General features: G+C 38.1%; 4 protein-coding genes across 4 annotated transcripts; all 4 read right to left on the bottom strand.

Annotated features, from left to right (window-relative positions):
* Positions 1–802: 802 nt before the first annotated feature.
* On the bottom strand, positions 803–7524 carry LOC149046520 (uncharacterized). Its single transcript, XM_089205567.1, has 2 exons — positions 6750–7524; positions 803–3827 (listed from the first exon to the last, which is right to left on the bottom strand). Exons 1-2 carry the CDS (start codon positions 7395–7397, stop codon positions 3678–3680), a joined length of 798 nt encoding a protein of 265 aa, XP_089061693.1. The 5' UTR covers positions 7398–7524; the 3' UTR covers positions 803–3677.
* A 1570-nt stretch (positions 7525–9094) lies between these two features.
* On the bottom strand, positions 9095–14104 carry LOC113670395 (uncharacterized). Its single transcript, XM_027186536.2, has 2 exons — positions 13352–14104; positions 9095–12368 (listed from the first exon to the last, which is right to left on the bottom strand). Exons 1-2 carry the CDS (start codon positions 14021–14023, stop codon positions 12225–12227), a joined length of 816 nt encoding a protein of 271 aa, XP_027042337.2. The 5' UTR covers positions 14024–14104; the 3' UTR covers positions 9095–12224.
* A 2346-nt stretch (positions 14105–16450) lies between these two features.
* Positions 16451–20732, bottom strand: LOC113670405 (uncharacterized). Its single transcript, XM_027186544.2, has 4 exons — positions 19943–20732; positions 18741–19121; positions 18427–18515; positions 16451–18304 (listed from the first exon to the last, which is right to left on the bottom strand). The coding sequence occupies exons 1-2, from the start codon at positions 20678–20680 to the stop codon at positions 18987–18989; spliced, it is 873 nt and encodes a 290-aa protein (XP_027042345.2). The 5' UTR covers positions 20681–20732; the 3' UTR covers positions 16451–18304; positions 18427–18515; positions 18741–18986.
* Positions 20733–21545: 813 nt separating this feature from the next.
* On the bottom strand, positions 21546–24518 carry LOC113670406 (uncharacterized). The gene is made up of 2 exons (XM_027186545.2): positions 23843–24518; positions 21546–22449 (listed from the first exon to the last, which is right to left on the bottom strand). The coding sequence occupies exons 1-2, from the start codon at positions 24476–24478 to the stop codon at positions 22312–22314; spliced, it is 774 nt and encodes a 257-aa protein (XP_027042346.2). The 5' UTR covers positions 24479–24518; the 3' UTR covers positions 21546–22311.
* Positions 24519–25196: the final 678 nt, after the last annotated feature.

Genomic DNA, 25196 nt, shown 5'->3' with positions numbered 1-25196 from the left:
ATTGGAGATAAATTGCTGATTAAGCCTCGCGAAGAGGTCATTTTTTTCTCTATCGTAACCTATTTTGGCCAACGAGATTGGTGTAGGATTTGATGGCGAAAACAAAGCTAACCTACATAGATTTTTGAGACTGCACGTTTTTACTCGTGGGGTTAGATGCTCTTAAGTTGCATTTTTGGTGATAGACTTTATCTTGAAAATTAAAGCAAGCAAAGCATATTTTTCCTTTCCCAACTGAACTTGCCAACCATAACTGATCCTTAGTTTGATGTCCAACCCTAGACGGAATGGTGAAAACGTGAGGGGGTTGGAGGGGGGGGGGGAGGAGGCAGTGAACTAAATTTTTGACTGAAATGTGGAATCTACATCTGAGGGAAAATTTTTAATCGTTACAAAAACAAGGTTACTGAATATACCTCGGATGACTTAGGAATCACAAAACGTGTAGCGGGGAGGGGAGGGGGGAGGTAGATAATTCTGAAAGAATGAAAAATAGCATGTTTTCATTAAGGAGAGAAAACGTCAGTGATCTTATGATTCTAATCAAGGCTTAAGTCATGATCATATCTTACTAAAATCCTACGATTCTATTCTTTTCCCGTCCTCTTTCATTTTTTTTTTCTAATGACATTTTAACATTCTAAGGAAGAGTGTTAAGTGAGCTTATTTACCCACGGGGCATTAAGGAGCTTACAGAAATACTCGCTAGAAAGAGCGCTTGCGCTTTAGTCAACGTATAGCTGCCCCTGGTCGCTGCACTTGTTTGGTCTTCTACTGCTGCCTAGAAACTCAAACCTTGATATGATGTATTTAAATAATACTATTTTATTGCTATTTACACTGTTTTCTGTTTTGGTTTTTTTTTTTTTACATATTTACATAGTCGAGCGGGTATTTCAAATTTTTAGACTCTACGTTTTTCATTCCTTTCTTCCATGAAGTAAAAGATGCTTTTTATCTAGCTGCAACACATTTACAGATATCAATTGTGCTAAAAATTAAAAAAAAAGAGCAAATGCACCAAAGCCGGACACGAAAACCCCTAAAACCATGCAACAGATGGAACAAAACGGGGAACGTGTACCCCCGACCAAAGCAGTGGTGCCACCCTTGGGGATTTAGGGTTTCCTACATAATAAATCATTTACACAGATAAACGAATGCCAATATTTGCAAAAAGTAATCCCTACAAGAACATTAAACCAAAGCTTATCAACCGAAACCAAACGTCTCAAAGTCACGGAGGCAGATATCGGTCTAAATACATACCAGCCATAACCTAAAGAAAGCGGTGAAGAATTCCTTTATCATTTTAGTGACGCCGTTGGATAATACTGAATCTGGAAATTGAGATTACTACTGACTGCGCCTCCCTTAACTAATAAGTCCCATTCTTTTCGATGAAAATAACAATAAATCGATCGCCAAGGGGAAGACTGCGAAAATCCAAGAGAACTGTAATGGCTAATGAAAAACAAACATTTTCATATGACACAGTTTTGAGAAATAGTCCACATCATTTCTTTCCATGAAATTTTGAGGTACTATGCCTGGAGCAGTTCCTTTCGGTGCTTGAAGGGCGAGGACGCAAAACAGGACCCTCTCTGTTTGACTGTAACAACTGTGGGGTGGCCTGTTGCTGAACCTACGCTTTCGACGAGGAACGTTCAAAGGGTCATACAGACGAAAGTAGTAAGTTCCAGGTTCTCCGTCAACGACGCAGCCTTGCGTGATCACAATGAAGACTTCGACCAGAAATCTCTGCAAAACATTTCTCAGAAAACAAAACAAGAAAAACATACAAAACATAACACCAGACAGAAGTAATGGTAATGATGATGACGACGCTGGCGATGATGATAACGACAAGAGCATTGGTGTAAGCTATTGAGTACTACGATTTTTTACCCCAAGATGCCTAGTGTAAGTTACCTCAGGAGCTGAACTCTTTAACCTCTAAGAGTGATTAACACCTAATTTCTCCTTACAATATCATTCCCGAATCACGCATCTAGATCACGAGAATAAAGGAGATGATCACTAACTAAACAAGTTCTTGGTTGTTAAACAAATTCTCCTTGTCAGCACCTTAGGAAATGTGTAGAGCACAGTATGGAGAGTTTGCATACTGATGTTAGGGTGTAAAGGGTTAAGAGATAACCGGGCCTAAAGGTGTCGTCTGATGCAGTAATGAATTATAACATGATAATGATGAGAGTGATTGAGTAATGAGTGAGCAATGATGAGAGCCTTAAACTTTACCTTGAGAAAATAATAAAAACAATACTCAGTGAGCGCTATGCAATATAGCCACAACATATAAGAGCGCCAGGATCAATCTTTGCCTCTCACGAACACGTTTGGGAGATCGGAAGATTTAATCCAGTTAAGGCCGACATTAGTCCATCCTGAACCACGTAGAATGTCTCACTCAAGAACACTGCCGCAAATTACAGATTCTAATCCTATTTTATAACTCCTTGCGTTCCTACAACTGAACCCGAAAATTCCGGAACGTGCCGGCTAAATGTGACATATTATAATTTGAGATGTTCGCAAATCGTGTTTTATGGGTTAATAACCTTTCATTTGCAGGAATTTCAGTCGGAAGGAGTAACTTTTTACCAAACTATTATCGCGACACAGAGTATCGAAAAACATTCAACTATATTTTCCGAATGCCAAAATACCACAAAAAAGAATTACCTGATTACCTTTGAGACGGGTATCTAGAGGGCACAAGCTTCAAACATAAGTTTATTCTAAATGTGACTTCAAAAAGAGAAAGCATTAGCTTTTTCAAGAAAACGAAAAAATCCCCTCAACTACTTTCTCCCACTGATTGTGTGAAGAACCTATAAAAACCTTGAACGTACACTCTCACTAGACTATAACAATTTAAATATCATTTGAAAGTTATGCAAACATTTCGACGAATTTATTCCTTCCTTTGATATAGCATGCTTGATCGAAATTCGGTAACCTAAATCTATATCTACCACTAACTGAGATGTCTACATAACTTCGTTACTTCATCAGGTTTGGGTCTTTCTCTGACTGGTAGTGAGCATGGAAATAAGACTTACCTCGTAAATAAGATTATCCTGGCTGTGCTCAAATGTGGTAATGTGGCTTTTATTACAACACAAATGAGCCGCCATATTCATCTTCTTCAGGAACAAATCACAAATCACAGTAGGATTTGAATACAGTAAGCATAACAGATATTTGAGAGCGTAGCGAGAGCTACGCTTGTATTGTGTATGCAACTTCCGTTGCATAAAAGTCATTTCTTGCGAACTGGTTCGCAAAAATAAACCACAGGTCTGGATATAAGGAAGTTGGTGTTTCACATGAAGACATCACTTTCTTGTTTGTTGCATGTTGAATTGGTTCTCAACTCAGCGAACCTGGTGATAAAACCATAGAAATGGTCAGTATGCAAATTTGTACTGCTCACGTGGATACCAGACTCAGACCCAGACCCAGACCGACAAGAAAATTAAAAAACATTATCTCCGAGTTAACGACGTTTGAATATTTGATACAAAGAGAAAAATGAACTTGCTACTTCTCTCTTTCAGTTCACTCTTTCTGATCTTTTCGTAAGTGCTCAGATTTTTTGTCCCACTAATATTTGCTAAATTTATCTATGACTACGTTAAACTGGATGCTACTTATTTTCGTTTTTCAGTAAAGACGGTATCCTGCATCTTTCCAATCAAGTCGATTAACATCATCTTCCACGGAAAGTCATGATCAGTGGCTGGTTCAGGAACTGAACTGAATCCAATGTATCGCACACGAACAAATTTGCAAAATTCCTCCTAGAGTGCGTGAAATGAAAGCAACATATTGTTAGAAGAAATTTCTAACGCTCGTTGTTCTATTGACCCCTTCTTTATTCTCTCTTTTACCACAAAACTTACTCTACCGGGAACTAGCTCAGATCTGGGTGAGAATACTGGTCACCAGCTTATAAAGGTGTCACTCACTAAGCTGTCAATCTTCATGCATAGTCATTAATTCTCACTTAGCAGACGAATCACATTAAGTTACGAGAAACAGTTCCTGCATGCTAAGTATGTGCCTTCGAGATGTTTACGCTTTACAAAATCATTTTCTACCTTATATTTCTTGCGGTCAAGGTCGGGCAAAACAAAAAAAAAAGATTGTCAATATAAAAATTATAATAAACTTACCACAGAATTATAATCATACTTAAAAAGATATCTATCTCTAGAGAAAAGGGAGTACCCAAGGTACCGCCTCTAAAAGAGCTAAGTGCTATTCATATAAGTTACCTGATTATAAATTCTATTATTGTTTTTTTAGAGGGCACGGTAACGAATCTTGCAATCTGATTGGTTCTTTACCCGGTCAGTATTTTCCTATCTCTGCCCACAGGCCACGGTAACGCTTTCGTGAGTCGCCGAGTACATCCCAACTTTCGTTGTCATTTTTTCATAAATATACCTCGTTTTCCGGCTGGGCAGTATTTTTAAGCAAACACGTCGGTCACTACCTCAAGCCGATAAATAACTTATGAATCCTCTCTTTTCTCTCTATCAAACCACTTTGGTTGACAGAAAAATATTGGTTTCAGAATGAATTTGTATAAACAATAGTGTCATTACGTTGGTTGACAAGCGGCCTAAAAACCGTCTGCAATTGATTTTAATCGTTCACAAAAAGTACCCAGAAAGTTGAAACGTGAGGTATTTGGTTACAGTTAAACTGAACGATGGAACTTTCATTCATTTAATATCTGAATTTTCTCGAGCAATTTGTTCATAGTGAAAGAGCGAGCGAAGTTTTAATTTAAGTTCTACAACAAATATACGCTCCTGTTGAGTCTTTCCAATTCCGTTCAATTTAGACATTTGTACCGTAAATTGCACAACAGAAATTGAAGGAATTTTTTGAGAAAAGGCCGCATTAAATTCCCTCGTGTCTCGTTAGAGTGTGCCGTTCGAATTTAGTTTTTGTGAAGGAAAGACCAGAGTCACACACGCCATTGCAGCAAACAAATGAGCAAACTCTCACAACTTCAAAATAAAAAAATTGAATTTACTCACAATTACTTTCCTCGCCGTTTACTTAATGAACAGAGGTAAATCTTCGTATATGAATGAATGGTCGATGAGAGTGAATAATACTTTCCGTTAGATCATTGACTGATTTTGAAGAAAACATTGTCGTGACAGTCCTTGCCAAACTAGTTCTGTTGGTTTTCAAATGTTCCTACGCTTTTTTTTTTCTTGCGCGCTCTCTAATTGACAGGTGTCAGATTGTGACAGATACTTGTAAAAATAATGTTTCAAAGTTTGTTTGGAAGCCTTTTAAATCACCTTTATCGTTGCGGAAATGAAAATGTTTCGCTGAGGCATCTCTCTTTAATTTGCATCACCTCTATTTTAACTACCATTTACTCACTCAAAAATTGTTCAGTTTATGGAAGATCTTGCCGTATTTACAGCCCTAAATCATTCAACGATATGATACTCTGCAGTCTTGCAGAATTCGTGATAAAGGCTCATTGTCCGAATGCAGTTCGCAACGCTCGAGTTCATCTTACTTATTTAATTAGTTTTATAAACTCATAACACGAATTGTTGAGCTGATTACCTCCTGGCCACTAACTATTGTTATATCACTCCTTCTCTTGAATTGCTTAAGGCCTATTTACACGGCACGACTTTGTCGCATGCGACAAGCTTACGACAGGCCTACGACATGACTTAAGAGTCGTAAGCGAGTTGTAGGTTTGATTTACACGAAACAATTCGTGTCGTAAGCCTGTCGTAAGCTTGTCGCATGCGACAAAGTCGTACCGTGTAAATAGGCCCTTACAGATATAAGATTTATTTGCTGTGTCTGCGAACCCGAGCCCGCGAGCGCCATCTCTAGACAACCCTAAAATAATTAAAACTACGCAGATATCTTTACCAGTAGGCAATTACATTTCTCTCTCCCATGATTTCGAGTACCGCGAGCCAACAAGCCAAGCAGGGGTTCACCCTGTATTTAAGTCTATTTCATGGCTTCAGACCGCGTCAAATTCAGTGCACTCAAGAAATCACAGCTCTAAAAATCACAGAAATCACAGCTCCAGCTAGACATCGCTAAGTTCCTAAGAGTTCGTTAGTGGAGTTCGTTCGAAGTTACTTCCAATTTGCATGGATAACAATTGGCATAATATTTAAGATATGCTCACGCCGTACAAATTTAGAGTAGACAATAAAATTCCTCATCCTCGTGATTTCACTTAGAGCGCATGAAATTTAGCGCACGTTAGAAAATAAACATGACGGCGAAAAAGCACGTAGAAATCGCAAAGTTCGTTTAGGGTTTCCAAAGAGAAATCCATACAATGCGAATTCTGTCTTGCAAGGACGATCTAAAACGAACCTCACATAGTTACAAACATTAGCTAATTAGAGTTGGCCATAAATGTTTATGTATCATTTAGAAGCGTTGAATGGAATGACCGACTTATTAATACTGAAAAATAATCGATGAAGAACGAGTTTGTTGGTTTCTCAGTTGGCTTTGCGAGATAATAGGCGTTAATTCCATCCTACAGTATTAGTTTTTAAATTTTCTCCCTTTGTCAAAGTTTGGTTCAATTTCTTTCAGGATGATCCTGTTCCGCTTTTGGTTTCACTATTACGCTTATACGTTACTTAAAATCATTCAATATCAGAAACAAAACCAGCGAATAACATTAAATATGAAATTACACTCACCCAACTGCCGTAGTTGGCCACCTTCGTCATTAAGTGGTTAGCCAGCTCGATGGCTACGTCCAATGCATACTTCTCTTGTTGTTGGTTCTCATCAAACACTAGCCAAACAATTTCGGCTGCAATGGCGACGAGAGAGGCTAAGGTCTTCGGCTTGGTCTCGTCGGTATTAGGCAAGGCTTTCCGACAGATGACATCCAAAACGCTAGAGGCTTTTTGTTGGGATTTAAGGAGGGACTTACTCACTCCTTGGGGCGGTAAATTGACTCCATCTTGGACACGATTCACCATTTCCGCTAAATGAAGTCCCACGCTAGCGGTAGACGAAGTCATGGACGGCTGAGAATTTTGCCTTTTCAAAGCGTAGATCACCAGTTCTCTTGTCAACTCAAATGCAGTCAGCTGAGTTACAAGATCTTGCCTGTTTATTGCGCTGACGAACTCGATGAGGAAGTCGAGTTTCTCCCAGGAAATTACTTTTGCGTTTTCCAGGCGATCAAAAATCTGAACCCCAGCGGGGAGAATACTCGACAAACTCTTCGGAATATGGTCTTTACAGTAAAATAAGAGTTCTTCCCTTTCCTTTTCGGTCAGATCTTGAGAAATCTTGACAAGGACAGTTCGGTACCTAAGCTTTAGTTTCTCTAACATTGATAATGATAACGTAGACTTACATAAACTTTGAAAATTTTGTCAGTAAAGGTTTTGCTTTATGAAAGATGAATATGGCGGCTAAAAACTGAAAGATAGCACGAGAACCCCATTTATTTTAGAAACTGACGTAACAATACCATATTAAGCAAAAGTATCCTCTACCTCTGTAAAGCTCGTTCTCAGTTCCCTTCACTTAGTTCAAATAACTTTACAAATTGAAAATTCAATTGGTGTGCCAGATGCTGCGGCAAGGTGAATCTGTTGCGCGTTGAAAGCGAAAAAAAATACGAAATTGAAAACTTTGTTTGCGATCTCGAATTGAAGCTCTATACAATCTAAAGATTTCTAAACTCCATATAATATTATTGTTGATACATGTATGTCTTTATATATATTTAACGGGAATTTGATGAAAGAAGTTTATCAGACAAAGAATCTTTCCAGTCGTTCACTCACAAGTCTTAACTTCAGTGAAAGAGCGTTGGAAGCTTAGCTTTTAGGTTTGGCTAGTTGAGCCTCTGGGCTGGGCCGGAGAGATTGTTCTCACAGATTATTCAAAAAGGCCCTGCCGAAGATTGGTTCCTATCAGCAGATGAGGATGCCAGAGTGGAGCAAAATTCGGAACATAAATGAACTTCTTAAAAAAGTGAAAACAAATATACCTCAAGTCTCAGAATCTTAGTTTTGTGTGATATAAAAAGAGATTTTTTTTCTCTAAACCGTTGCCACGCAAAAACACAGTTTCTGACATTGCTCTGCACAAGCGCGGGCACAATCCTAGTATCCCTTGCGGCCCCTTTCTCTGTGTTATTTGATGCACGATCCAATACAAAAAAATCCCTCAACACAGTGGGTAGAGGGAGCCTGCTCGCAGCCTACTATATGCAGGATATTGGAGATAAATTGCTGATTAAGCCTCGCGAAGAGGTCATTTTTTTCTCTATCGTAACCTTTTTTTGGCTAACGAGATTGGTGTAGGATTGGAAGGCGAAAGTAAAGCTAAATTACATGGACTTTTGAGACTGCACGTTATTACTCGTGGGGTTAGATGCAATTAAGTTCCATTTTTGGTGATAGACTTTATCTTGAAAATTAAAGCAAGCAAAGAATATTTTTCCTTTTCCAGCTGAACTTACAAATCATAACTGATCCTTAGTTTGATGTCCAACCCTAGACGGAATGGTGAAAACGTGAGGGAGGGGTGGGGGGGGGGGGGGTGGCAGTGAACTAAATTTTTGACTGAAATGTGGAATCTACATCTGAGGGAAAATTCTTAATCGTTACAAAAACAAGGTTACAAAATATACCTTGGATGACTTAGGAATCTCAAAAAGTGTAGCGGGGAGGGGAGGGGGAAGGTAGATAATTCTGAAAGAATGAAAAATAGCATGTTTTCATTAAGAAGAGAAAAACGTCAGTGATCTAATGATTCTAATCAAGGCTTAAGTCATGATCATATCTTACTAAAATCCTACGATTCTATTCTTTTTCCGTCCTCTTTCATTTTTTTTTTCTAATGACATTTTAACATTCTAAGGAAGAGTGTTAAGTGAGCTTATTTACCCACGGGGCATTAAGGAGCTTACAGAAATACTCGCTAGAAAGAGCGCTTGCGCTTTAGTCAACGTATAGCTGCCCCTGGTCGCTGCACTTGTTTGGTCTTCTACTGCTGCCTAGAAACTCAAACCTTGATATGATGTATTTAAATAATACTTTTTTATTGCTATTTACACTGTTTTCTGTTTTGGTTTTTTTTTTTACATATTTACATAGTCGAGCGGGTATTTCAAATTTTTAGACTCTACGTTTTTCATTCCTTTTTTCCATGAAGTAAAAGATGCTTTTTATCTAGCTGCAATACATTTACAGATATCAACTGTGCTAAAAATTAAAAAAAAAGAGCAAATGCACCAAAGCCGGACACGAAAACCCCTAAAACCATTCAACAGATGGAACAAAACGGGGAACGTGTACCCCCGACCAAAGCAGTGGTGCCACCCTTGGGGATTTAGGGTTTCCTACATAAATCATTTACACAGATAAACGAATGCCAATATTTGCAAAAAGTAATCCCTACAAGAACATTAAACCAAAGCTTATCAACCGAAACCAAACGTCTCAAAGTCACGGAGGCAGATATCGGTCTAAATACATACCAGCCATAAGCTAAAGAAAGCAGTGAAGAATTCCTTTATAATTTTAGTAACGCCGTTGGATAACACTGAATCTGAAAATTGAGATTACTTCTGACTGTGCCTCCCTTAACTAATAAGTCCCATTCTTTTCGATGAAAATAACAATAAATCGATCGCCAAGGGGAAAACTGCGAAAATCCAAGAAAATTGTAATGGCTAATGAAAAAAACAAATATTTAAATTTTGAGAAATCGTTCATATCAGTTCTTTCCATTAAATGTTTGAGGTACTGTGCCTTGAGCGGCTCCTTTCGGTGATTGGAGGGCGAGAATGCAAAACAGGACCCTCTCTGTTTGACTGAAAGAACTGTGGGGTGGTCTGTTGCTGAACCAACGCTTTCGAGATCATGAAACAACTTGGTTGCACAGAAATAGGAACTGATGCAGAAATCCAGAAAATACTGCAGAAACAGTGCACAGCAGGTGGGCTTTACTAGAAGTATGCTGATACCCAGGACACCATGATGGTTACCATAGGCGTAACGCGGAACACTGATTCAAAGGGTCATACAGACGAAAGTAGTAAGTTCCAGGTTCTCCGTCAACGACGCAGTCTTGCGTGATCACGATGAAGACTTCGACCAGAAACCAGTGCAAAACATTTCTCAGAAAACAAAACAAGAAAAACATACAAAACATAACACTAGATAAAAGTAATGATAATGATGATGACGACGCTGGCGATGATGATAATGATAATAACAAGAGCATTGGTGTAGACTATTGAGTACTATGATTTTTTACCCTAAGATGCCTAGTGTAAGTTACCTCAGGAGCTGAACTCTTTAACCTCTAAGGGTGATTAACACCTAATTTCTCCTGACAATATCATCCCCGAATCACGCATCTAGATCACGAGAATAAAGGAGATGATCACTAACTAAACAAGTTTTTGGTTGTTAAACAAATTCTCCTTGTCAGCACCTTAGGAAATGTCTAGAGCATAGTATGGAGAGTTTGCATACTGATGTTAGGGTGTAAAGGGTTAAGAGATAACCGGGCCTAAAGGTGTCGTCTGATGCAGTAATGAATGATAACAAGATAATGATGAGTGATTGAGTAATGAGAGAGCAATGATGAGAGCCTTAAACCTTACCTTGAGAAAATGATAAAAACAATACTCAGTGAGCGCCATGCAATATAGCCACAACATATAAGAGCGCCAGGATCAATCTTTGCCTCTCACGAACACGTTGGGAGATCGGGAGATTCAATCCAGTCAAGGCCGACATTAGTCCATCCTGAACCGCGTAGAATGTCTCACTCGAGAACACTGTGCAAATTACAGATTCTAATCCTATAATTCCCGCTCGCATTCCTACAGTTGTCACTGAGAATTCTGGAACGTGCCGACGAAATTTGGCATATAATAATTTGAGATGTTCGCAAATCATATCTCTGGGGTTAATAACCTTTTATTTGCAGGAATTTCAGTCGGAAGGGGCAACTTTCTACTAAACTATCATCGCGACACATAGTATCGAAAAACATTTAGCTATATTTCCAGAATGCCAAAATACTACAAAAAAAAAATTACCTGATTACCTTTGAGACGGGTATCTAGAAGACACAAGCTTCAAACATAAGTTTACTCTACATGGGACTTCAAAAAGCATTAGATTCTTAAAAAAAGCAAAAAAATCACTTTAACTACTTTCTCCCACTAATTGTGTGAAGGACCTATAAAACCCTTGAGTGTACACTCTCACTAGACTATAACAATTTAAATATCATTTGAGAGTGAAGCATCTATTACGACGAATTTATTTCTTCCTTTGATATAGCATGCTTGATCGAAACTCGGCAACCTAAATTTATATCTACTACTACCCACTACTTAAGATGTCGACCTAACTTTGTTACTTTATCAGTTTTGGGTCTTTCTCTATCGGTTTTTTGGGTCATTTTGATCTTTTCGTCTGACCGGTAGTGAGCATGGAAATAAGACTTACCTTGTAAATAAGACTTATGTTGTGCTCAAATGTGGTAACATGAGCCATTGTTACAACGTAAATGAGCCGCCATATTCATCTTCCTCAGGAGCAAATCAGTGTGAGCTTAAAGAGGGGTGCATCAGGATTTTACGCTTTTGCAGTTTTTAATAGACCCCAATGCCCCCTCCTTAAACTTAGCTCAACAGGATTTGAATGCTTTAAAGCATATCAGTTATTTGAGAGTGTAGCAATAGCTACGGTTGTGTGGTTTTCGCAACTTCCGTTGCATATAAGTTATTTCTTGCCAACTGGTTCACAAAAAGGAACCGCAAGTCTGGATAAATGGAAGTTTGTGTCCAACATGAAGACATCACTTCCTTGCTTGTTGTATGTTGAATTGATTCTCAACTCAGCGGACCTGGTGATAAAACCATAGAAATGGTCAGTGTGAAAATTTGTACTGCTCACATAAATACCAGACTCAGACCAAGACCCAGACCCAGACCGATAAGAAAATTGTAGACCCTTGAAAAAAATTATCTTCAAGTTAACGACGTTGAAATATTCGTTAAAAAGAGAAAAATGAACCAGCTATCTGTTTCAGTTCACTCTTTCTACTCCTTTCTTAAGTGCTCAGATATTTTATCCACCAATGTTTGCTAAATTAATCTATGACTACGTTAAATTGGATGCTACTTATCCTTGTTTTTCATTAAAGAATTTTTCCTTCATCTTCTCAATCAAGTCGATTAACGTCATCTTCCACGGAGAGTCAGTCGCTGGCTCAGGAACTGAACTGTATCCAGTGTGTCGCTTACGGACAAATTTGCAAAATTCCTCCTACATATGAAAGCAACATACGATACTCTGTAGTCTTGCAGAATTCGTTATAAAGGCCATTGTCCGAATGTAATTCGCAACACTCGAGTTCATCTTACTTATTTAATTAGTTTTATAAACTCATAAAACGAATAGTTGAGTTGTTTACCTCTTGGCCACTAATTATTGTTATATCACAACTCCTCTTGAATTGTTCACAGATATTAGACTTAGGCCTAGTTCAAACGTCGATCTTTACATGTACCGAACCTAACGTTTCTATTAAGTACATGTAAAGATCGACGTTTGAATCAATTAGGATCGGCAGATTTGTATAGACGTTTAAATCAACTGCCGCTCTTAATTATTCGAGTCGACCTAGATTGCAATTAGGTTCGGTACATGTAAAGATCGACGTTTGAACTAGGCCTTATTTGCTATGTCCCTTGACAACCCTCAAATAATTAAAATTATGCAGATATCTCTAACAGTAGACAATAACATTTCTCTTTCCCATTACTTCAAGTACCGAGCGAACAAGCCAGGCACACTTCTTTAGGGGGTCACCCTGTATTTAAGTCTATTTCTTGGCTTTAGACCGCATCAAATTCAGTGCAAGCAAGAAAGCACAGCTCCCGTTGATAAAAAGCTGGAAATCGCTAAGTTCCTGAGGGGTTCGATAGAGGTTCGAAGTTATCAATTAGCATAATATTTCAGATATGCCCGTGAAAATTGAACGGCCTCGCGTGTTTACGATTCTGTTGGAGCTAATCGATGTTTCTTAGAGAATGCTGCGAAGATAGAAACGTTGACTTCATCCGGTCAAACCATTTCATAGAAATCCTTTTTGAATGGTAATCTTTAAGTTTCATAGAATGGTGTCAACAGTTGATCCATTTCCGCTTTCGATTCTACATAGTTGTTTGTATGTTTCTTAAAATAGTTCGATTACAGAGACTCAAATGCAAGGAATAGCTAAGGATTTAACATTAAATTCCACTCACCCATGTTCCAACTTTGGCCATCATAGACCAAAGATGACTGGCCAGGTCGATGGCGACCTGTAATGCATCGTTGTCCGATTCTTGGTTCTCTCTGAGCACCAACCAGACAATTCCCGCTGCAATGACGAAGCACAAAGCCAGGTCGTTCCAGTTTTGGGTTTCATCTGAGCCAGGCACAGCTTCTCGGATGATTTCGTCCAAAATGTTGGAGACATTTTTCCCGGACCCAAGGGGGGAATTGATCATTCCTTGGGCTCGTACATCAACTCGATCTTGGACTACATCCGCCATTTCTGCTAAACGAAGACCCACACTTGTGGTCGACGAATTAATGGTTGCTCCTAATCCTTGCCTGTTCAAAGCAAAAACCATCAGCTCCCTTGTTATTTCAAATTTGTTAAGCTTTGTGGCCAGATCTTTCCTTCCTATCTTGTCTGTGAATTTCGTCAGAAAGCCTACTTTCTCGTACGAAATTTTTTCCTTTTCCTCCAAGCGCCGAAAAATTTCCTCCGGCGTCGAGAAGCTACTCGAAGAACTCTCCGAAATGTAATCTGTGCAATAATATAAGAGTTTTTTACATTCCTTTTTGGTCAGATGATCAGAAATCTCAACAAGTTCAGCTCTATACAACTGCTTCAAGTCTTCAACCATGGGTGATCTTCTCGAAGACATTGAAAATATGACGTTTTTGTTTAAAAGGTCTTGCTCTGAGGAAGTTGAATATGGCGGCTGAAGAGAACAAGATGGAACGTCCTATTTAAACTAGAAACTGACGTAGAAATACCATATTAGGCATTATTCCGCATTCTCTCTGGTGGTGCCACTACAAAGCGAGTTATCAGTTCCCCAAGGTAATTTCAAGACGGTTTAGATTGTTCTCGTTATTTTAAGCAACAAATCATTAATGGATGGATGTCACTAATACAACTTTTCTCCTCCCTTCCCGGCTAATAGTACGGAAAGAGACGCCCAATTATTGCATAGCAAGCTGAGATTGTTCTCTGACACAACACGTTTCCATGGATATTCTATATCTTCATAAACACCCTTTAGTTGAGCATGATGTGCTCGTAATAATAGAAAATATGGAGACCCCATATCATTCTCGAATTTCAATCAGCTCATCAACTTTAGTCTTTTTGCAATCTGCTTGAAAAAGATCATGTTCTTTTGGTTCAAAGCTACCCTGATTTTTTTCGATAAATCATGGGGTGAGAGGAAGGGTGAGGGAGGAAAACTTTTTCTGAAAGATTAAGATGTTTTTATTTTTTCTTTCTTGAGAAAGATGTTTTTCGTCATGTCACAAGCGTGGGACAAAGAAGAAAATTCCGAGTCCCCATGAGGAATCGCACTTCAAAGGTACGGATTCCGCGCTCCGATTCTAGCTAAATCGCTAATCCTAGTTAGCAGTATGCAGGACGTGAGTCATATATGAGCTTCGTAATGGGCTCAGCTTACCACAGAGTCTCTGTGGCTTAGTGTTAGAGCATCGTAGCGCAGAATCCGAAGGTCTGAGGTTCGATTCCTCATTGGGACCTCACGCTCGTGACAAGAAGAAAAAACACCCTTCTCTTTTTCTTTACCGACCCCAAAACTTAACATCTTTCTTGTTCTGTTTACTACAATAAGATGGGCTATTTTGAATTAAAGAAGGATAGCTATTAGCGGAAAAAAAAATCAACAACCATAATTGAAAATCAACATCGTAGTTTTTTTAAGCATGGTTAAAATGTTTTTCTTCCTTCCTTCTTCTTTCTTCACATTTCTATTTCATTTCCTTTTCGCCATGGTGGCTTCCACAACCATTCATTAAACTTTCTAAGTAGGAGCTCAAATCGAGAACATGGGAGTTCATTGAAACATTTCCAAAAAATTCCTCGACACTATTTTATAAAGCAAGTTAGAGAAATTTATCGCCGCCATTGAGTTACTGCACTCAGGTATTTCGCTGCTGCTTGGAACCCTCATGCGTCAACACACGATTGAAGTGATCTTTCTTGATTATTATGATTGATAATTTGGTTTACTTTTGTGACTGCAAAGAGGATCTTAAAAGAACAAGGGTTACTGTCTGTACTTCGACTCTCATTTCATCAAATTACCTTAACTTACCTTCACTTTAGGGTTTTAAAACGACCGGTGTCTTTCAAGTCTCCATTGGTGCTAACCTCTCAAAAATTTCTTCAGTTTACGATCTTCTAAAATACGTAAAGTAGAGCCTTTTCTGATAAAATGGAAGGCCACAAATTAAAAGCCAAAAAGGGTACTTTTACGGATAGATAGCTTCATTTGGGCTCGCGTGTGATTTAAACCTAATAACAACGTCCGAAGCCTCGCGCGTCGTTAATTCAATTAGTTTTACGGGTATCATTCTCTTTCCGTATTTTAATTCAACGAAAGGAGTTAAAAAAAACATGTCAAGGGAAAACTATCGACAAAGTAGGAAAAAGCAACAATTAAGAAGACCGAGGGAACTTAATGAAAAGTCAGAAATTGCCCTCTGGTTTCTAGAGTCTTATGGGCTCAAGCTGTCTTTCCTTACGGTCCAGGAAGTTGCCATTAATGAAATGCATTCCCTTGAATTTGATCAGCCATCAGCAAATGATGGTGACCAGGAAAACCTTGAAATTTTTGCTAGGCAAAATTTTGTGCCAGTGATGAGCTTTACCATGAGTTGTCTGTTTTCTCTGAGAGTTTACCAAGGTCTTATTTGATCAAACAAAAAAGGAATGAACTTAATAAACTATGCCACCTTGAAAGAACACCAAGTCAGCACCCCGATGGCTGCACAACTTTCATTTTCTACAACTTTACAAGATCTTGTAAAACAATTTCTTGATTCAAATTACTTGAGAGAACTCCCAATCATAACCATAATGAACAATCATGGACCATAATGAAGCTGAAGTACCAGAAAACAACTTAATTGAGGATGAATACAACAGAATGACTGTCAATCATTGTGACAGGAAATAAAACCTAAATGCATTACAGCATTTGGGATGAAAAAGTGTCTACAGATTGAGCTTTTGCAGAAAAATCAATAACTTTTAGCAGCAAAAAAACAAAACAAAACAAAACAAAAACAATAAAGAAGTAGACATGTTTTGGAATTTAATTTCATTGATTGTACAAATATATAAATAATTTTCATCTGTATTGAATATGTAAATAATTTTTATCTTTATTTCAATACTTAAACTTCCATCTGTTTGCTTGCCCATGTTTAAATATGTTTTCAAAATTATTATTATTGTCAGACACTGGATTATATTCATATGCAAAGGATTATTATATTCACCTGCCCTAAAGAAAATTAAATGTTTGTGGAATTACAAGCTATTCTGTTAAATTAAAACACAACTTTCTCAACTGGAAAATTTGGCACTAATTTGATTTGGCCACTCCATGACATGAAATACTTTTTGAGTTTTTTTTTCAACAAAAAAATTTTAACTCTACGTTAGCGTAAAGAGTGGTATGTTGCACTAATCAGATTCCACATTAGGATATGTATCTTGCACCAATCATATCATAGCATTTGAATATCCTGCACCAATCATATCATAGCAATTGAATGTCCTGCACCAAGCACAACGTTTGGGTAAATTATTTTCTTTAAATGCTGTCATTGATCACTTGACTGTGCACAAAGAATGACATTAACCAGAAATTTTAGGCTCATTTGATAAGTGTAAAGGTTTGTGGCCTTCACAAGAGCCTCGTTGATTGAGGATAAGATTTATCGGGATATGAAAGGTATATATTTAAATTTTAAAGTTAAATCGTGTTTCTTTCACTCCTTTGCTCACAATGCACATGCCAAACAACTTACATACCATCTTGTAACATGAAAACAACGTCCAAAGTCCAATCAGAACATACCTCATCAGTACACTACATGAACATTATGCAATTTTTTATGTGCTTGAGTTGTATTCCACCAATCAAATTCCATTTTGCCAAATTGGACTTTGCTCTATTACATGTCATTTTCTTGTAAACAACCTGCATTCTATTACATATCATAACTGCATTGTCCAAACCCACTGAAAAAAAATTCACATGGAACTAGATGCTACTGATGTTGAGTTTACCACGTAATTTTCCTGCATTTGACTTTTCTATGGATAAAAGTTGCTTTAAGCTACCTTGGACTTAACCAATTATGAGTTAATTTCATTGTAAAAGAACCTACATTTTATCACACATTTCACACACATAGGGTAAAGTCCAGATAGGCAACAACCAATTAGGAGCCCTCTTTGAAATATTGTTGCATAGTCTTTTTCGCCATTGTTATTTGGTCTTGTCAGGCAATGTGCACTCTCTCTCAAACAGGAAATAGAGGGCGTTGAGTGACAAGACCAACTAACAGCTGCAAAGGAGACAACAGTAAGTGTGGCACCAATGCATTTCAATTTAGCTTAGAATAACAATAGAAACAGATCACATAATCTCTGTGTGAATTCAGATAAATTAGGTTTTTTTCTTGTGTTTCAGGGATACTTTTGTTTTTGAAGGTTATGCTCTTTTTGGTGACAAAAATGAAAATACTAAGTAAACCAACTGTCCCATCTCAACCCACCCAGCCAAAAAATAATTCTTGCATGCTAAGTGTGCTTATGTTTTGAATAAGTAAGAACAGTTTTTAACTTAAAAGGAAAGTCAACTGCTATTCCTTCTCCAAGTTCATTTATAATAAATAATACCACCAATTTGGAGAAAGCTCTGGGAAAGAAAAATTGTCCTCTTCATAGAGCATGCTAACTCCATTGTGTGCTTTTTACCTTTTCCTCAAAAACTATATCTAACAATATCATGATCCACCCTCAACTCAGAGGAATAATAAACTTTGATTGCATCTGCCTCAAGGATAGGATACCTTCCAGAAATGAAGCTGACACACTCTGTAACCTTTCCATGGAGACAGGAGGGTTGCTGTATAAGGTCCTATAAGATTATTAATTAAAAGAAAGCATAAGCTTTGTATGGACCCAGGCCTGGTGTGGACCCAAGCTGCATGCATTGATGATTATTTCTAGCACTTTCCAAAAACATACTTCAGCTAGTACCTGATAAGCTGATCACACAAATGAGCTGAAGGTTCCCATGTGCTGGTCCATAGAGGCCAATTCTTCCATTTCAAGAGATAATAAAAGTCCTGAAATTGTTAAAAATAAATGCAGTTTGTTTTTAAAAAAAACTTCAACTATAATATTTTTGTATCCACTATTCGAACATTTCATACCTAGTTCTTCAATCTTCTCTGGCTAATCAGTCTCTTGACCAAATAAACTTTAGATCCACTTTTACATTTATATTAAGTGCATGCATAGTAGTACTTGACAAAACCACTGACCAAATTCACTGCGGGAGTAAAATGTACCTGATTTCTGCTGATGTAAAGAGTAGGAATTTTGACTGCCTTTTGGTCTGGTTTCTCCCCGTCGATCTTTCCGGCTTGGTTGTACCTGCCAGAGGCTCACATGCCTCCACCGGCTGAGTTCTCAGGATCATTGAAACGCATAAGCCCCTCCACCACGGCAAGGTGGCAGTCCATAAGAGGGGGTAGGTATAAATCGATCACACAAATGATATTCAGGATGGTAAAGAAGCAAACAGCATTTTCAACTTAATTTCTTAACGGTAGACCCACACGACTTCCAAGCAGCTCGATTTTGTCTTTCAGAGATTTCCCAAGGGAAGATGGCACTGATTCACTGATTGTTGCTCGTTGTTTCTTGCTGATGAATTCATTATACATTTTCTGGCAAACAAAGAAAGGACATTTGAGCATTAATTGATACGGATTTTGGATGACATTTAAAAAAGTTTAGCTTAGAAAGGAGTTTGACTTTGATTGCATGCTATCAATTACAACTTGTCAACATTTTATGCTGTAATGTATATTTTTTCATGCATGCCAATGACCTCTCGTTGTGAATACAACAATTGTGTTTGCTTGAAAGGTCTTCCAGAGTCATCGAATGGTGTTAAATTTGCAATGAACCACTATGGGCATTTAGTTTTCTCTTCATGCAAAACAAAATTTTTCTCAAGAAAGGAAAAGTTAGGTAGCAGTTTTTGGGTGTTTCTAGCTCGAAGACAAGCGGACAGAATTTGCACCTTGGAGGGCCTGAGTATTTAATAGCATACCTCAAGCATGGCGGAATTAATAAACTTTTTTCCTTTACAAAAGCACTTTGCACTCAAATGCTCGTCCCTTTAAGCAGATAAATGTTGAATAGAAAACTATAAATGATGATTAAAACTGGCTCATCACTTCTTCTTCTGCTGTTTTTCATTCTCATTACCAACGTACGCTAAAACTGCAAATTGAGCATATTGAATTCGAAGGATAATCACAACATTGACACAATGTATTCCTTTAGGCCAGGGTTGCCATCTGTTGCAGAAACAAAAGTTAGCCAAATCACAGCTACCGCAATCAAGATTTGTCATTTTTCTTTATGTACATGAAAGTGTAAACTTTTGTTCACTAATCAGGTAATTTAACGTCGTGACACACAAATTTATGTTTCAGGGAGCTTTTTATATATTGAGCGTATGTAGCTCCAGTTTACTTACCAAACCACCGTTTTCAAACATCCAATCTGATAGCAACTTGCTTGCCTTGGTCATGGAAAACAGGTAAACATAAAAACCACTCTCGAAACTTCTTGACTGTGGTGTAAGCAAAGCATAAAGCTCGCCAATAATAACCAAAGATGAGCAAATCATCGGCCACGATAGTTTTGAGCCAAGAAGAGCAATATTTGTAAATTTCTTCACGAAGTTTTGATCAGAACAAAGTGGCTTCAACTGTCCAAGGACTTCTGTTATCAGGTAAAGATTTTCTTCTTTAGTGGTAAGTAGAAGCTTCACAATATTACTGTGATTTTCAGGAGATTTCATAGGAGTGCCCTGGCGGAAGTCATCAACAGATTTGAACTTCAGGTAATCTTCTAAAATGATACCAATTGAGATTCGCAATTTTACTTTTTTAAGCTCCTGCAGCAGATCCATACGGCCAATACTTGAGAGGATATCTTTAAGCACTTTCATGTTGGTGAGAGATAATTCATTAGAATTCAGAAGGGAATCGATCAATGCGAAGAACTCAGCATCAGTGGTCATGTCGCCATCCAACATCGAGCCCGGGAGAAGACCCTTACACCAAAACTGGAATGCTGCACGATTTTCGCTGTCCAAAGATTTGGCAAGGCGGATGAGGAAATCTTTGAACACAGGTGGATACTGATATTTCATGCTGCTGAACGATGATGGAAAGTTTTCCCTTTCGGTTGAGGCTGCTGTAGACGCCATTACTAATTGAGTGTGATCTTCTCACAGAGGAATCAAGGAGAGTGCGCAGATAATATAGTGCCTTAAGCATCCGGGCACTCTATAATTATGTAATTTCCATTTTAGTCAGCCTATCACGATAACTTCCTAAAGCGGTCCTATGAGCAGTCACTGGTCAACGAACACTTAAGAAAAGGAATCTCTCCGACTTGCCTTCATGATTTCCAGCGTCAAATTTTGATTCCTGGCCCGAACTATTCCTTGGGCGGTTTAAACGAAAGGTAAAGTCACTTTAGACTGGATTCAGGGAACTTACCTTCCGAAGAACCCACCCTATATACATTATCTCTGTCATTGCAGGCCGAACCCTTTCATGGAGAGTGAATGGAGTATATTTCGCTTTTGCAGAACAGCAGCATCAAGCTAATGCTTTAATCACTCGTTTTATAGAAAAGAATTTGGCATAATTCTTTCCGTCTCCAACTCGGGCGAATGCGTCCAATGCGTGTGACGCAAAGGTAAGAAGTATCTGTTCCTTCCCCTCTGAGCTCATCCATCCCAGATATATAGCAATATTAGGATGTCAATTCATCGTAGGGTTAGGCTCCCGCATTTTACCAGGTTTCCATGGCAATTTAGGGGGTGTTCATTTATACTCCTGGCTGAGAGAGACACTGCCAGAGTTGCCTTAGGCACAACGCTTCGTCAGTGCCAGGGCTACGACTCAGACCATTGCATCATCAACACCTTTGAAATTTCTAACTCGAACTCTTCTTTTTCAGAGATAGAATCTTCCCATGAAAGTTGACTCGGTGATTATCAATCAGTTCCCATTACCTTTTCGGACATTTTACACTTGTTAGACAAATCAAACATTAGGCACAGGTTTGAGGAAAAAAAGTTGTAAACTTTATTAGATATTTCTCTTTTTTTTGTTTCTCTGACGAGAATTTTTTTAACCGCCACATTTTTTTTCTCTGATGCGTCATTTGCTTGTTTGTAACATTGTATTTTTGAAACCTCGTGTTCAATATTTTTTTTTCTTTTTTGTTAAGTATTCCCTTGCTTATCGCTTCTTAGCTGAGCTTTGGAATACAAACTTATCTTTTCTTTGTTGTCAAGAGATCATTTTCTCTTGTACTTGTACAGTGTAGCAAAATAGGGTTGCTTAGCCTTTCGCAACAATTTTTTTTGCATCTTTCTTATGTACCGTACCTAAGTACAGTCAACCTTTTTTTTCTTGAATTTTGTGACTTATTTTTCATATTTTTTTTTCCTTTTTGGCAAATTTTTTCGATTTTTTTTCCTGTATCTTATTTTGTTTACAATTCTTTTTTTCCTGAAATATTTTTTTTTGTCTTGTTTTCCAAAAAAAGGAGATCATTACACAAGAAAAACTTGCAATTACACCTTTTACCTTCAAGACTATCAATGTCAGTTGGTTTTCATCCTGCAGTTGCATACTCAAGCTACGATTACTAGATGCCTTATTTTTTTTTAGGAAGTTAACAAATAAAATCTGAAACAGAATCTCAGAGAATGGAGATCTAACAACACTGACTTTAAAGACATTTTCTTGTGTAATGATCTATGAAGCTACTAAAAAAAAAAAAACTTCCTCTCTCCACACAGTCAAGAGTTGAGTACATCAATTAGGAAAAGATGCTGTTCTCCAACTCAAGAATGGCGTCGGCTATTTTCTTTCTAAAGCCTGCAAAAGAGGGGCTGCCATTGACATCCTGTCCGCAAATCCGCTGGGCTCTTTTCTCAACATCAGTGCAAAAGTTTTCCTAAAAATGTAGTGAAAAGAAAAATCAGCAACAACAAGGTAAGTTTAAGTGAGATGCAACACTCCCCATGCACGGGTCAACATCACCTACAGCATTTGCGGGACGAAAATACCTTATCAAAAGAATACATTGATATACATGGATGTTTAAATTATCATTTGGTATCAAATTCCTCAACAGTAATCAAAGAATTAACGTGCTTGAGCTGAACTTATTCCGCGGGTAAACAAGGCTGTTCAGATGTTTGTAAATAAGGAACTGAAGACCGTTCCTTATAGCACACAAGTAAGCTTACAAGAAGGCACGTTACCTGACGAACTCGCAATAAAATAAACTGATGGAGGCAGTGAGGGAAGCGATTGGGAAGAGAAGAGGCAAGAAATTAAAGCATGCATTTGGGCAGAAGGTGTGAATTAAAGATAGAAACATTATGATCGTACTGCAATATATAAGAATGGAATAACACTAAATGCAAATTTTATTGAACTTATAGGGGGAAAATATAACGCGAAATGATTCTCTTTGCCTATTTGAAACTCAAACTCATGCCCCGATCGGATCGACGACAAAGATTCGACTCTGTAGATCCATCAAATAAATACGGGAGTCGAATTCAGTGGACAGGTAGCTTTAAATTTGTATATAAACCGAATGCAGATTAATAATTAATTAAGTTATCATGGTCTGGTCGGCATGTAAATTTTTTACCAAATTGAAAGTTTGCAAGCACATTGTAAAGAATAATGGTTTGGCTTTCTATCGCCAGTCTTACTGAAGCTATCATTTTGAGGGGAAGTACGCGGGTGAGAATCAAATCGCAAGTTGATGTGATGTGTTGTGACACATCATTGCTGACTATCGAATTCCTTATGACTAACGCTGGCACGCCATTATTGTGAAGAAAGGCAATTTTCTAACCCGCGCCGAATTACTCGCGATGAGGTCATCTTTTTGCCAATAAGTTAAGTCTCGTTCACTCTACGTCAAGATCAGTTTGAAATTTAACGATGGTCGGTGAAAAGTTAAGACGATACCTAATTAGTAAAGCAGATTACTAGAACGATTGTCTATTCCTACACAAACAAGGTGTAATACTTTCTATCGAAATCCGAATTATTGATATGAATAGCGTGAAACTCAGTTTATGATTTAAAAACTGCCTATTTTCGAAGCGGTTAGATGTTCTAAAGTAAAACAACCGATAAGCCAAGTATCAGTTGTGAAGTCTACGGTAGAATGATTTTCAAAATAATTTTTGAATAAACTTCACTTTCACTTTCGAGATCTACATCGGCTGCATCGATTTTGATTACAACAATTATAACCAATAGACAAATATTAATCAATGGATTTAGCTTTAGAAATAGTCTTGTACTAAGTTAATTTCAGTTACCCAACATCCAAGCTGAACCATGATAGTACAAAGCTCATCTGCCAAAATTACGCACATATCCATGATGGCTTCATCTGAACTTCCTGCACAATGATTCGATGATGTCTTGACTATTATTTCTCCGGCAATCGCAACCAGCATGGAAAATTTGCCCCACGTCATTCTCGAGGTCCGAGGAGTTGCAGACAAGAATTGCAGCCAAATATCTTTCGCTTTCTTGTCTGAGCCTCTCATCATTCCTCTCAGATCTTCTCTGCCTGGATACCTTTCCATTAGCCGCACAAGGTGGATAGCCGCTTCAGTCGCAGACGACCGGTAGAAGAGATGCAGGCCATTCCTCTCCTTGACGTAGAAATTCATAAGAATGGACAGGTCTCTTTTCATTTCAAACTTGGTCAGGGGGACAACGAGATCTTCCCTTCCAATAACGTGCAAACATTTCTTCAGGAGGGAAACATCGATCCACGATATCTTCGCCGAGTCTTCCAGTGAAGTGAGAAGTGTCCAAACGTCTAAACCTCGTCTTGGAACTTGTTCCTTGCAGAGGAAGAAGAGTTGTTTATGCTGTTCTTCGTCCAGATCGCGAGCAATCCGAACTAAAACAGCTCTGTATTCAAATTTAAGTATGTCTGTCATTTAGTGAGTGTGTGTTTGTGATGATTGGCGGTCATCAGAGGGCAAAGCTAGAGAGGGGCATATCTTTTATATATCCAAGTTGACAACAACTACCATATTAGGTTGGTGACGTAAGCAGCTCGTAACCATGGTTAATAATAATAATAATAAAAAAAAAAAAAAATAATAATAATAATAAAGATCTTTATTAAAAGAATCACGTCCAGAAACAAAACATCTGGACTTACAATTTCCTACATATATCTTAGTCTCCATAGCAATTTTGCGGTGGTCTCTAGTATCGCGGAAACTGACATATTTCCGTTGAGGTTTAGCCGGGATAGAGGGTAGTACGGTGACTGCCAAATGATCAGATCTCACCGGACCCTTGTACACCTTACCAGGTTTCCAAAGCAGTGGACAGTTAGTCAGAAAAACATCAAGTATTTTTTCCCGCCTAGTAGGTACTTTAACCATCTGATGCAGACCATGTTGTTGCATCAGATCTTTTATTTGCAGCTGATTTATGTCACCTGCAATTACGATCTTGGCGTTCGGATCATCGTGCAGAATTTGATCACAGGTTTCAGATAGGAAATTCAGTAGATCAGCTGGTTCGTAGATGGGGTCAGGCGGATGGTAAACACTGGCAGCGAAAAACTCGGAATTTGGAGTTGTTATTTTGCACCAAAGAGTCTCAAACTGTCCATTGGCGTTGATTGCTTTTATTTTCCAGTCC

The sequence above is a fragment of the Pocillopora damicornis genome, chromosome 4, assembly GCF_964200805.1.
Source record: "Pocillopora damicornis chromosome 4, jaPocDami1.2, whole genome shotgun sequence".
In the NCBI taxonomy this organism is placed as follows: domain Eukaryota; kingdom Metazoa; phylum Cnidaria; class Anthozoa; order Scleractinia; family Pocilloporidae; genus Pocillopora; species Pocillopora damicornis.
Note: the sequence above shows the minus strand (reverse complement) of the source record. Positions and strands in the feature narration are given on the sequence as shown.

What these genes read in the sequence shown, in the direction of transcription:
- LOC113670395 (XM_027186536.2), bottom strand. Translation starts at nt 14,023, where the DNA reads ATGTCTTCGAGAAGATCACCCATGGTTGAAGACTTGAAGCAGTTGTAT. An exon ending in TGGCCAAAGTTGGAACATGG is followed by an intron (nt 12,369 to 13,351) that starts GTGAGTGGAATT and finishes TTTCATATGTAG; the next exon opens with GAGGAATTTTGCAAATTTGT.
- LOC113670405 (XM_027186544.2), bottom strand. Translation starts at nt 20,680, where the DNA reads ATGGCGTCTACAGCAGCCTCAACCGAAAGGGAAAACTTTCCATCATCG. An exon ending in TGTTTGAAAACGGTGGTTTG is followed by an intron (nt 19,122 to 19,942) that starts GTAAGTAAACTG and finishes TTTGTTTGCCAG; the next exon opens with AAAATGTATAATGAATTCAT.
- LOC149046520 (XM_089205567.1), bottom strand. Translation starts at nt 7,397, where the DNA reads ATGTTAGAGAAACTAAAGCTTAGGTACCGAACTGTCCTTGTCAAGATT. An exon ending in TGGCCAACTACGGCAGTTGG is followed by an intron (nt 3,828 to 6,749) that starts GTGAGTGTAATT and finishes CACGCACTCTAG; the next exon opens with GAGGAATTTTGCAAATTTGT.
- LOC113670406 (XM_027186545.2), bottom strand. Translation starts at nt 24,478, where the DNA reads ATGACAGACATACTTAAATTTGAATACAGAGCTGTTTTAGTTCGGATT. An exon ending in TGGTTCAGCTTGGATGTTGG is followed by an intron (nt 22,450 to 23,842) that starts GTAACTGAAATT and finishes CTACATTTTTAG; the next exon opens with GAAAACTTTTGCACTGATGT.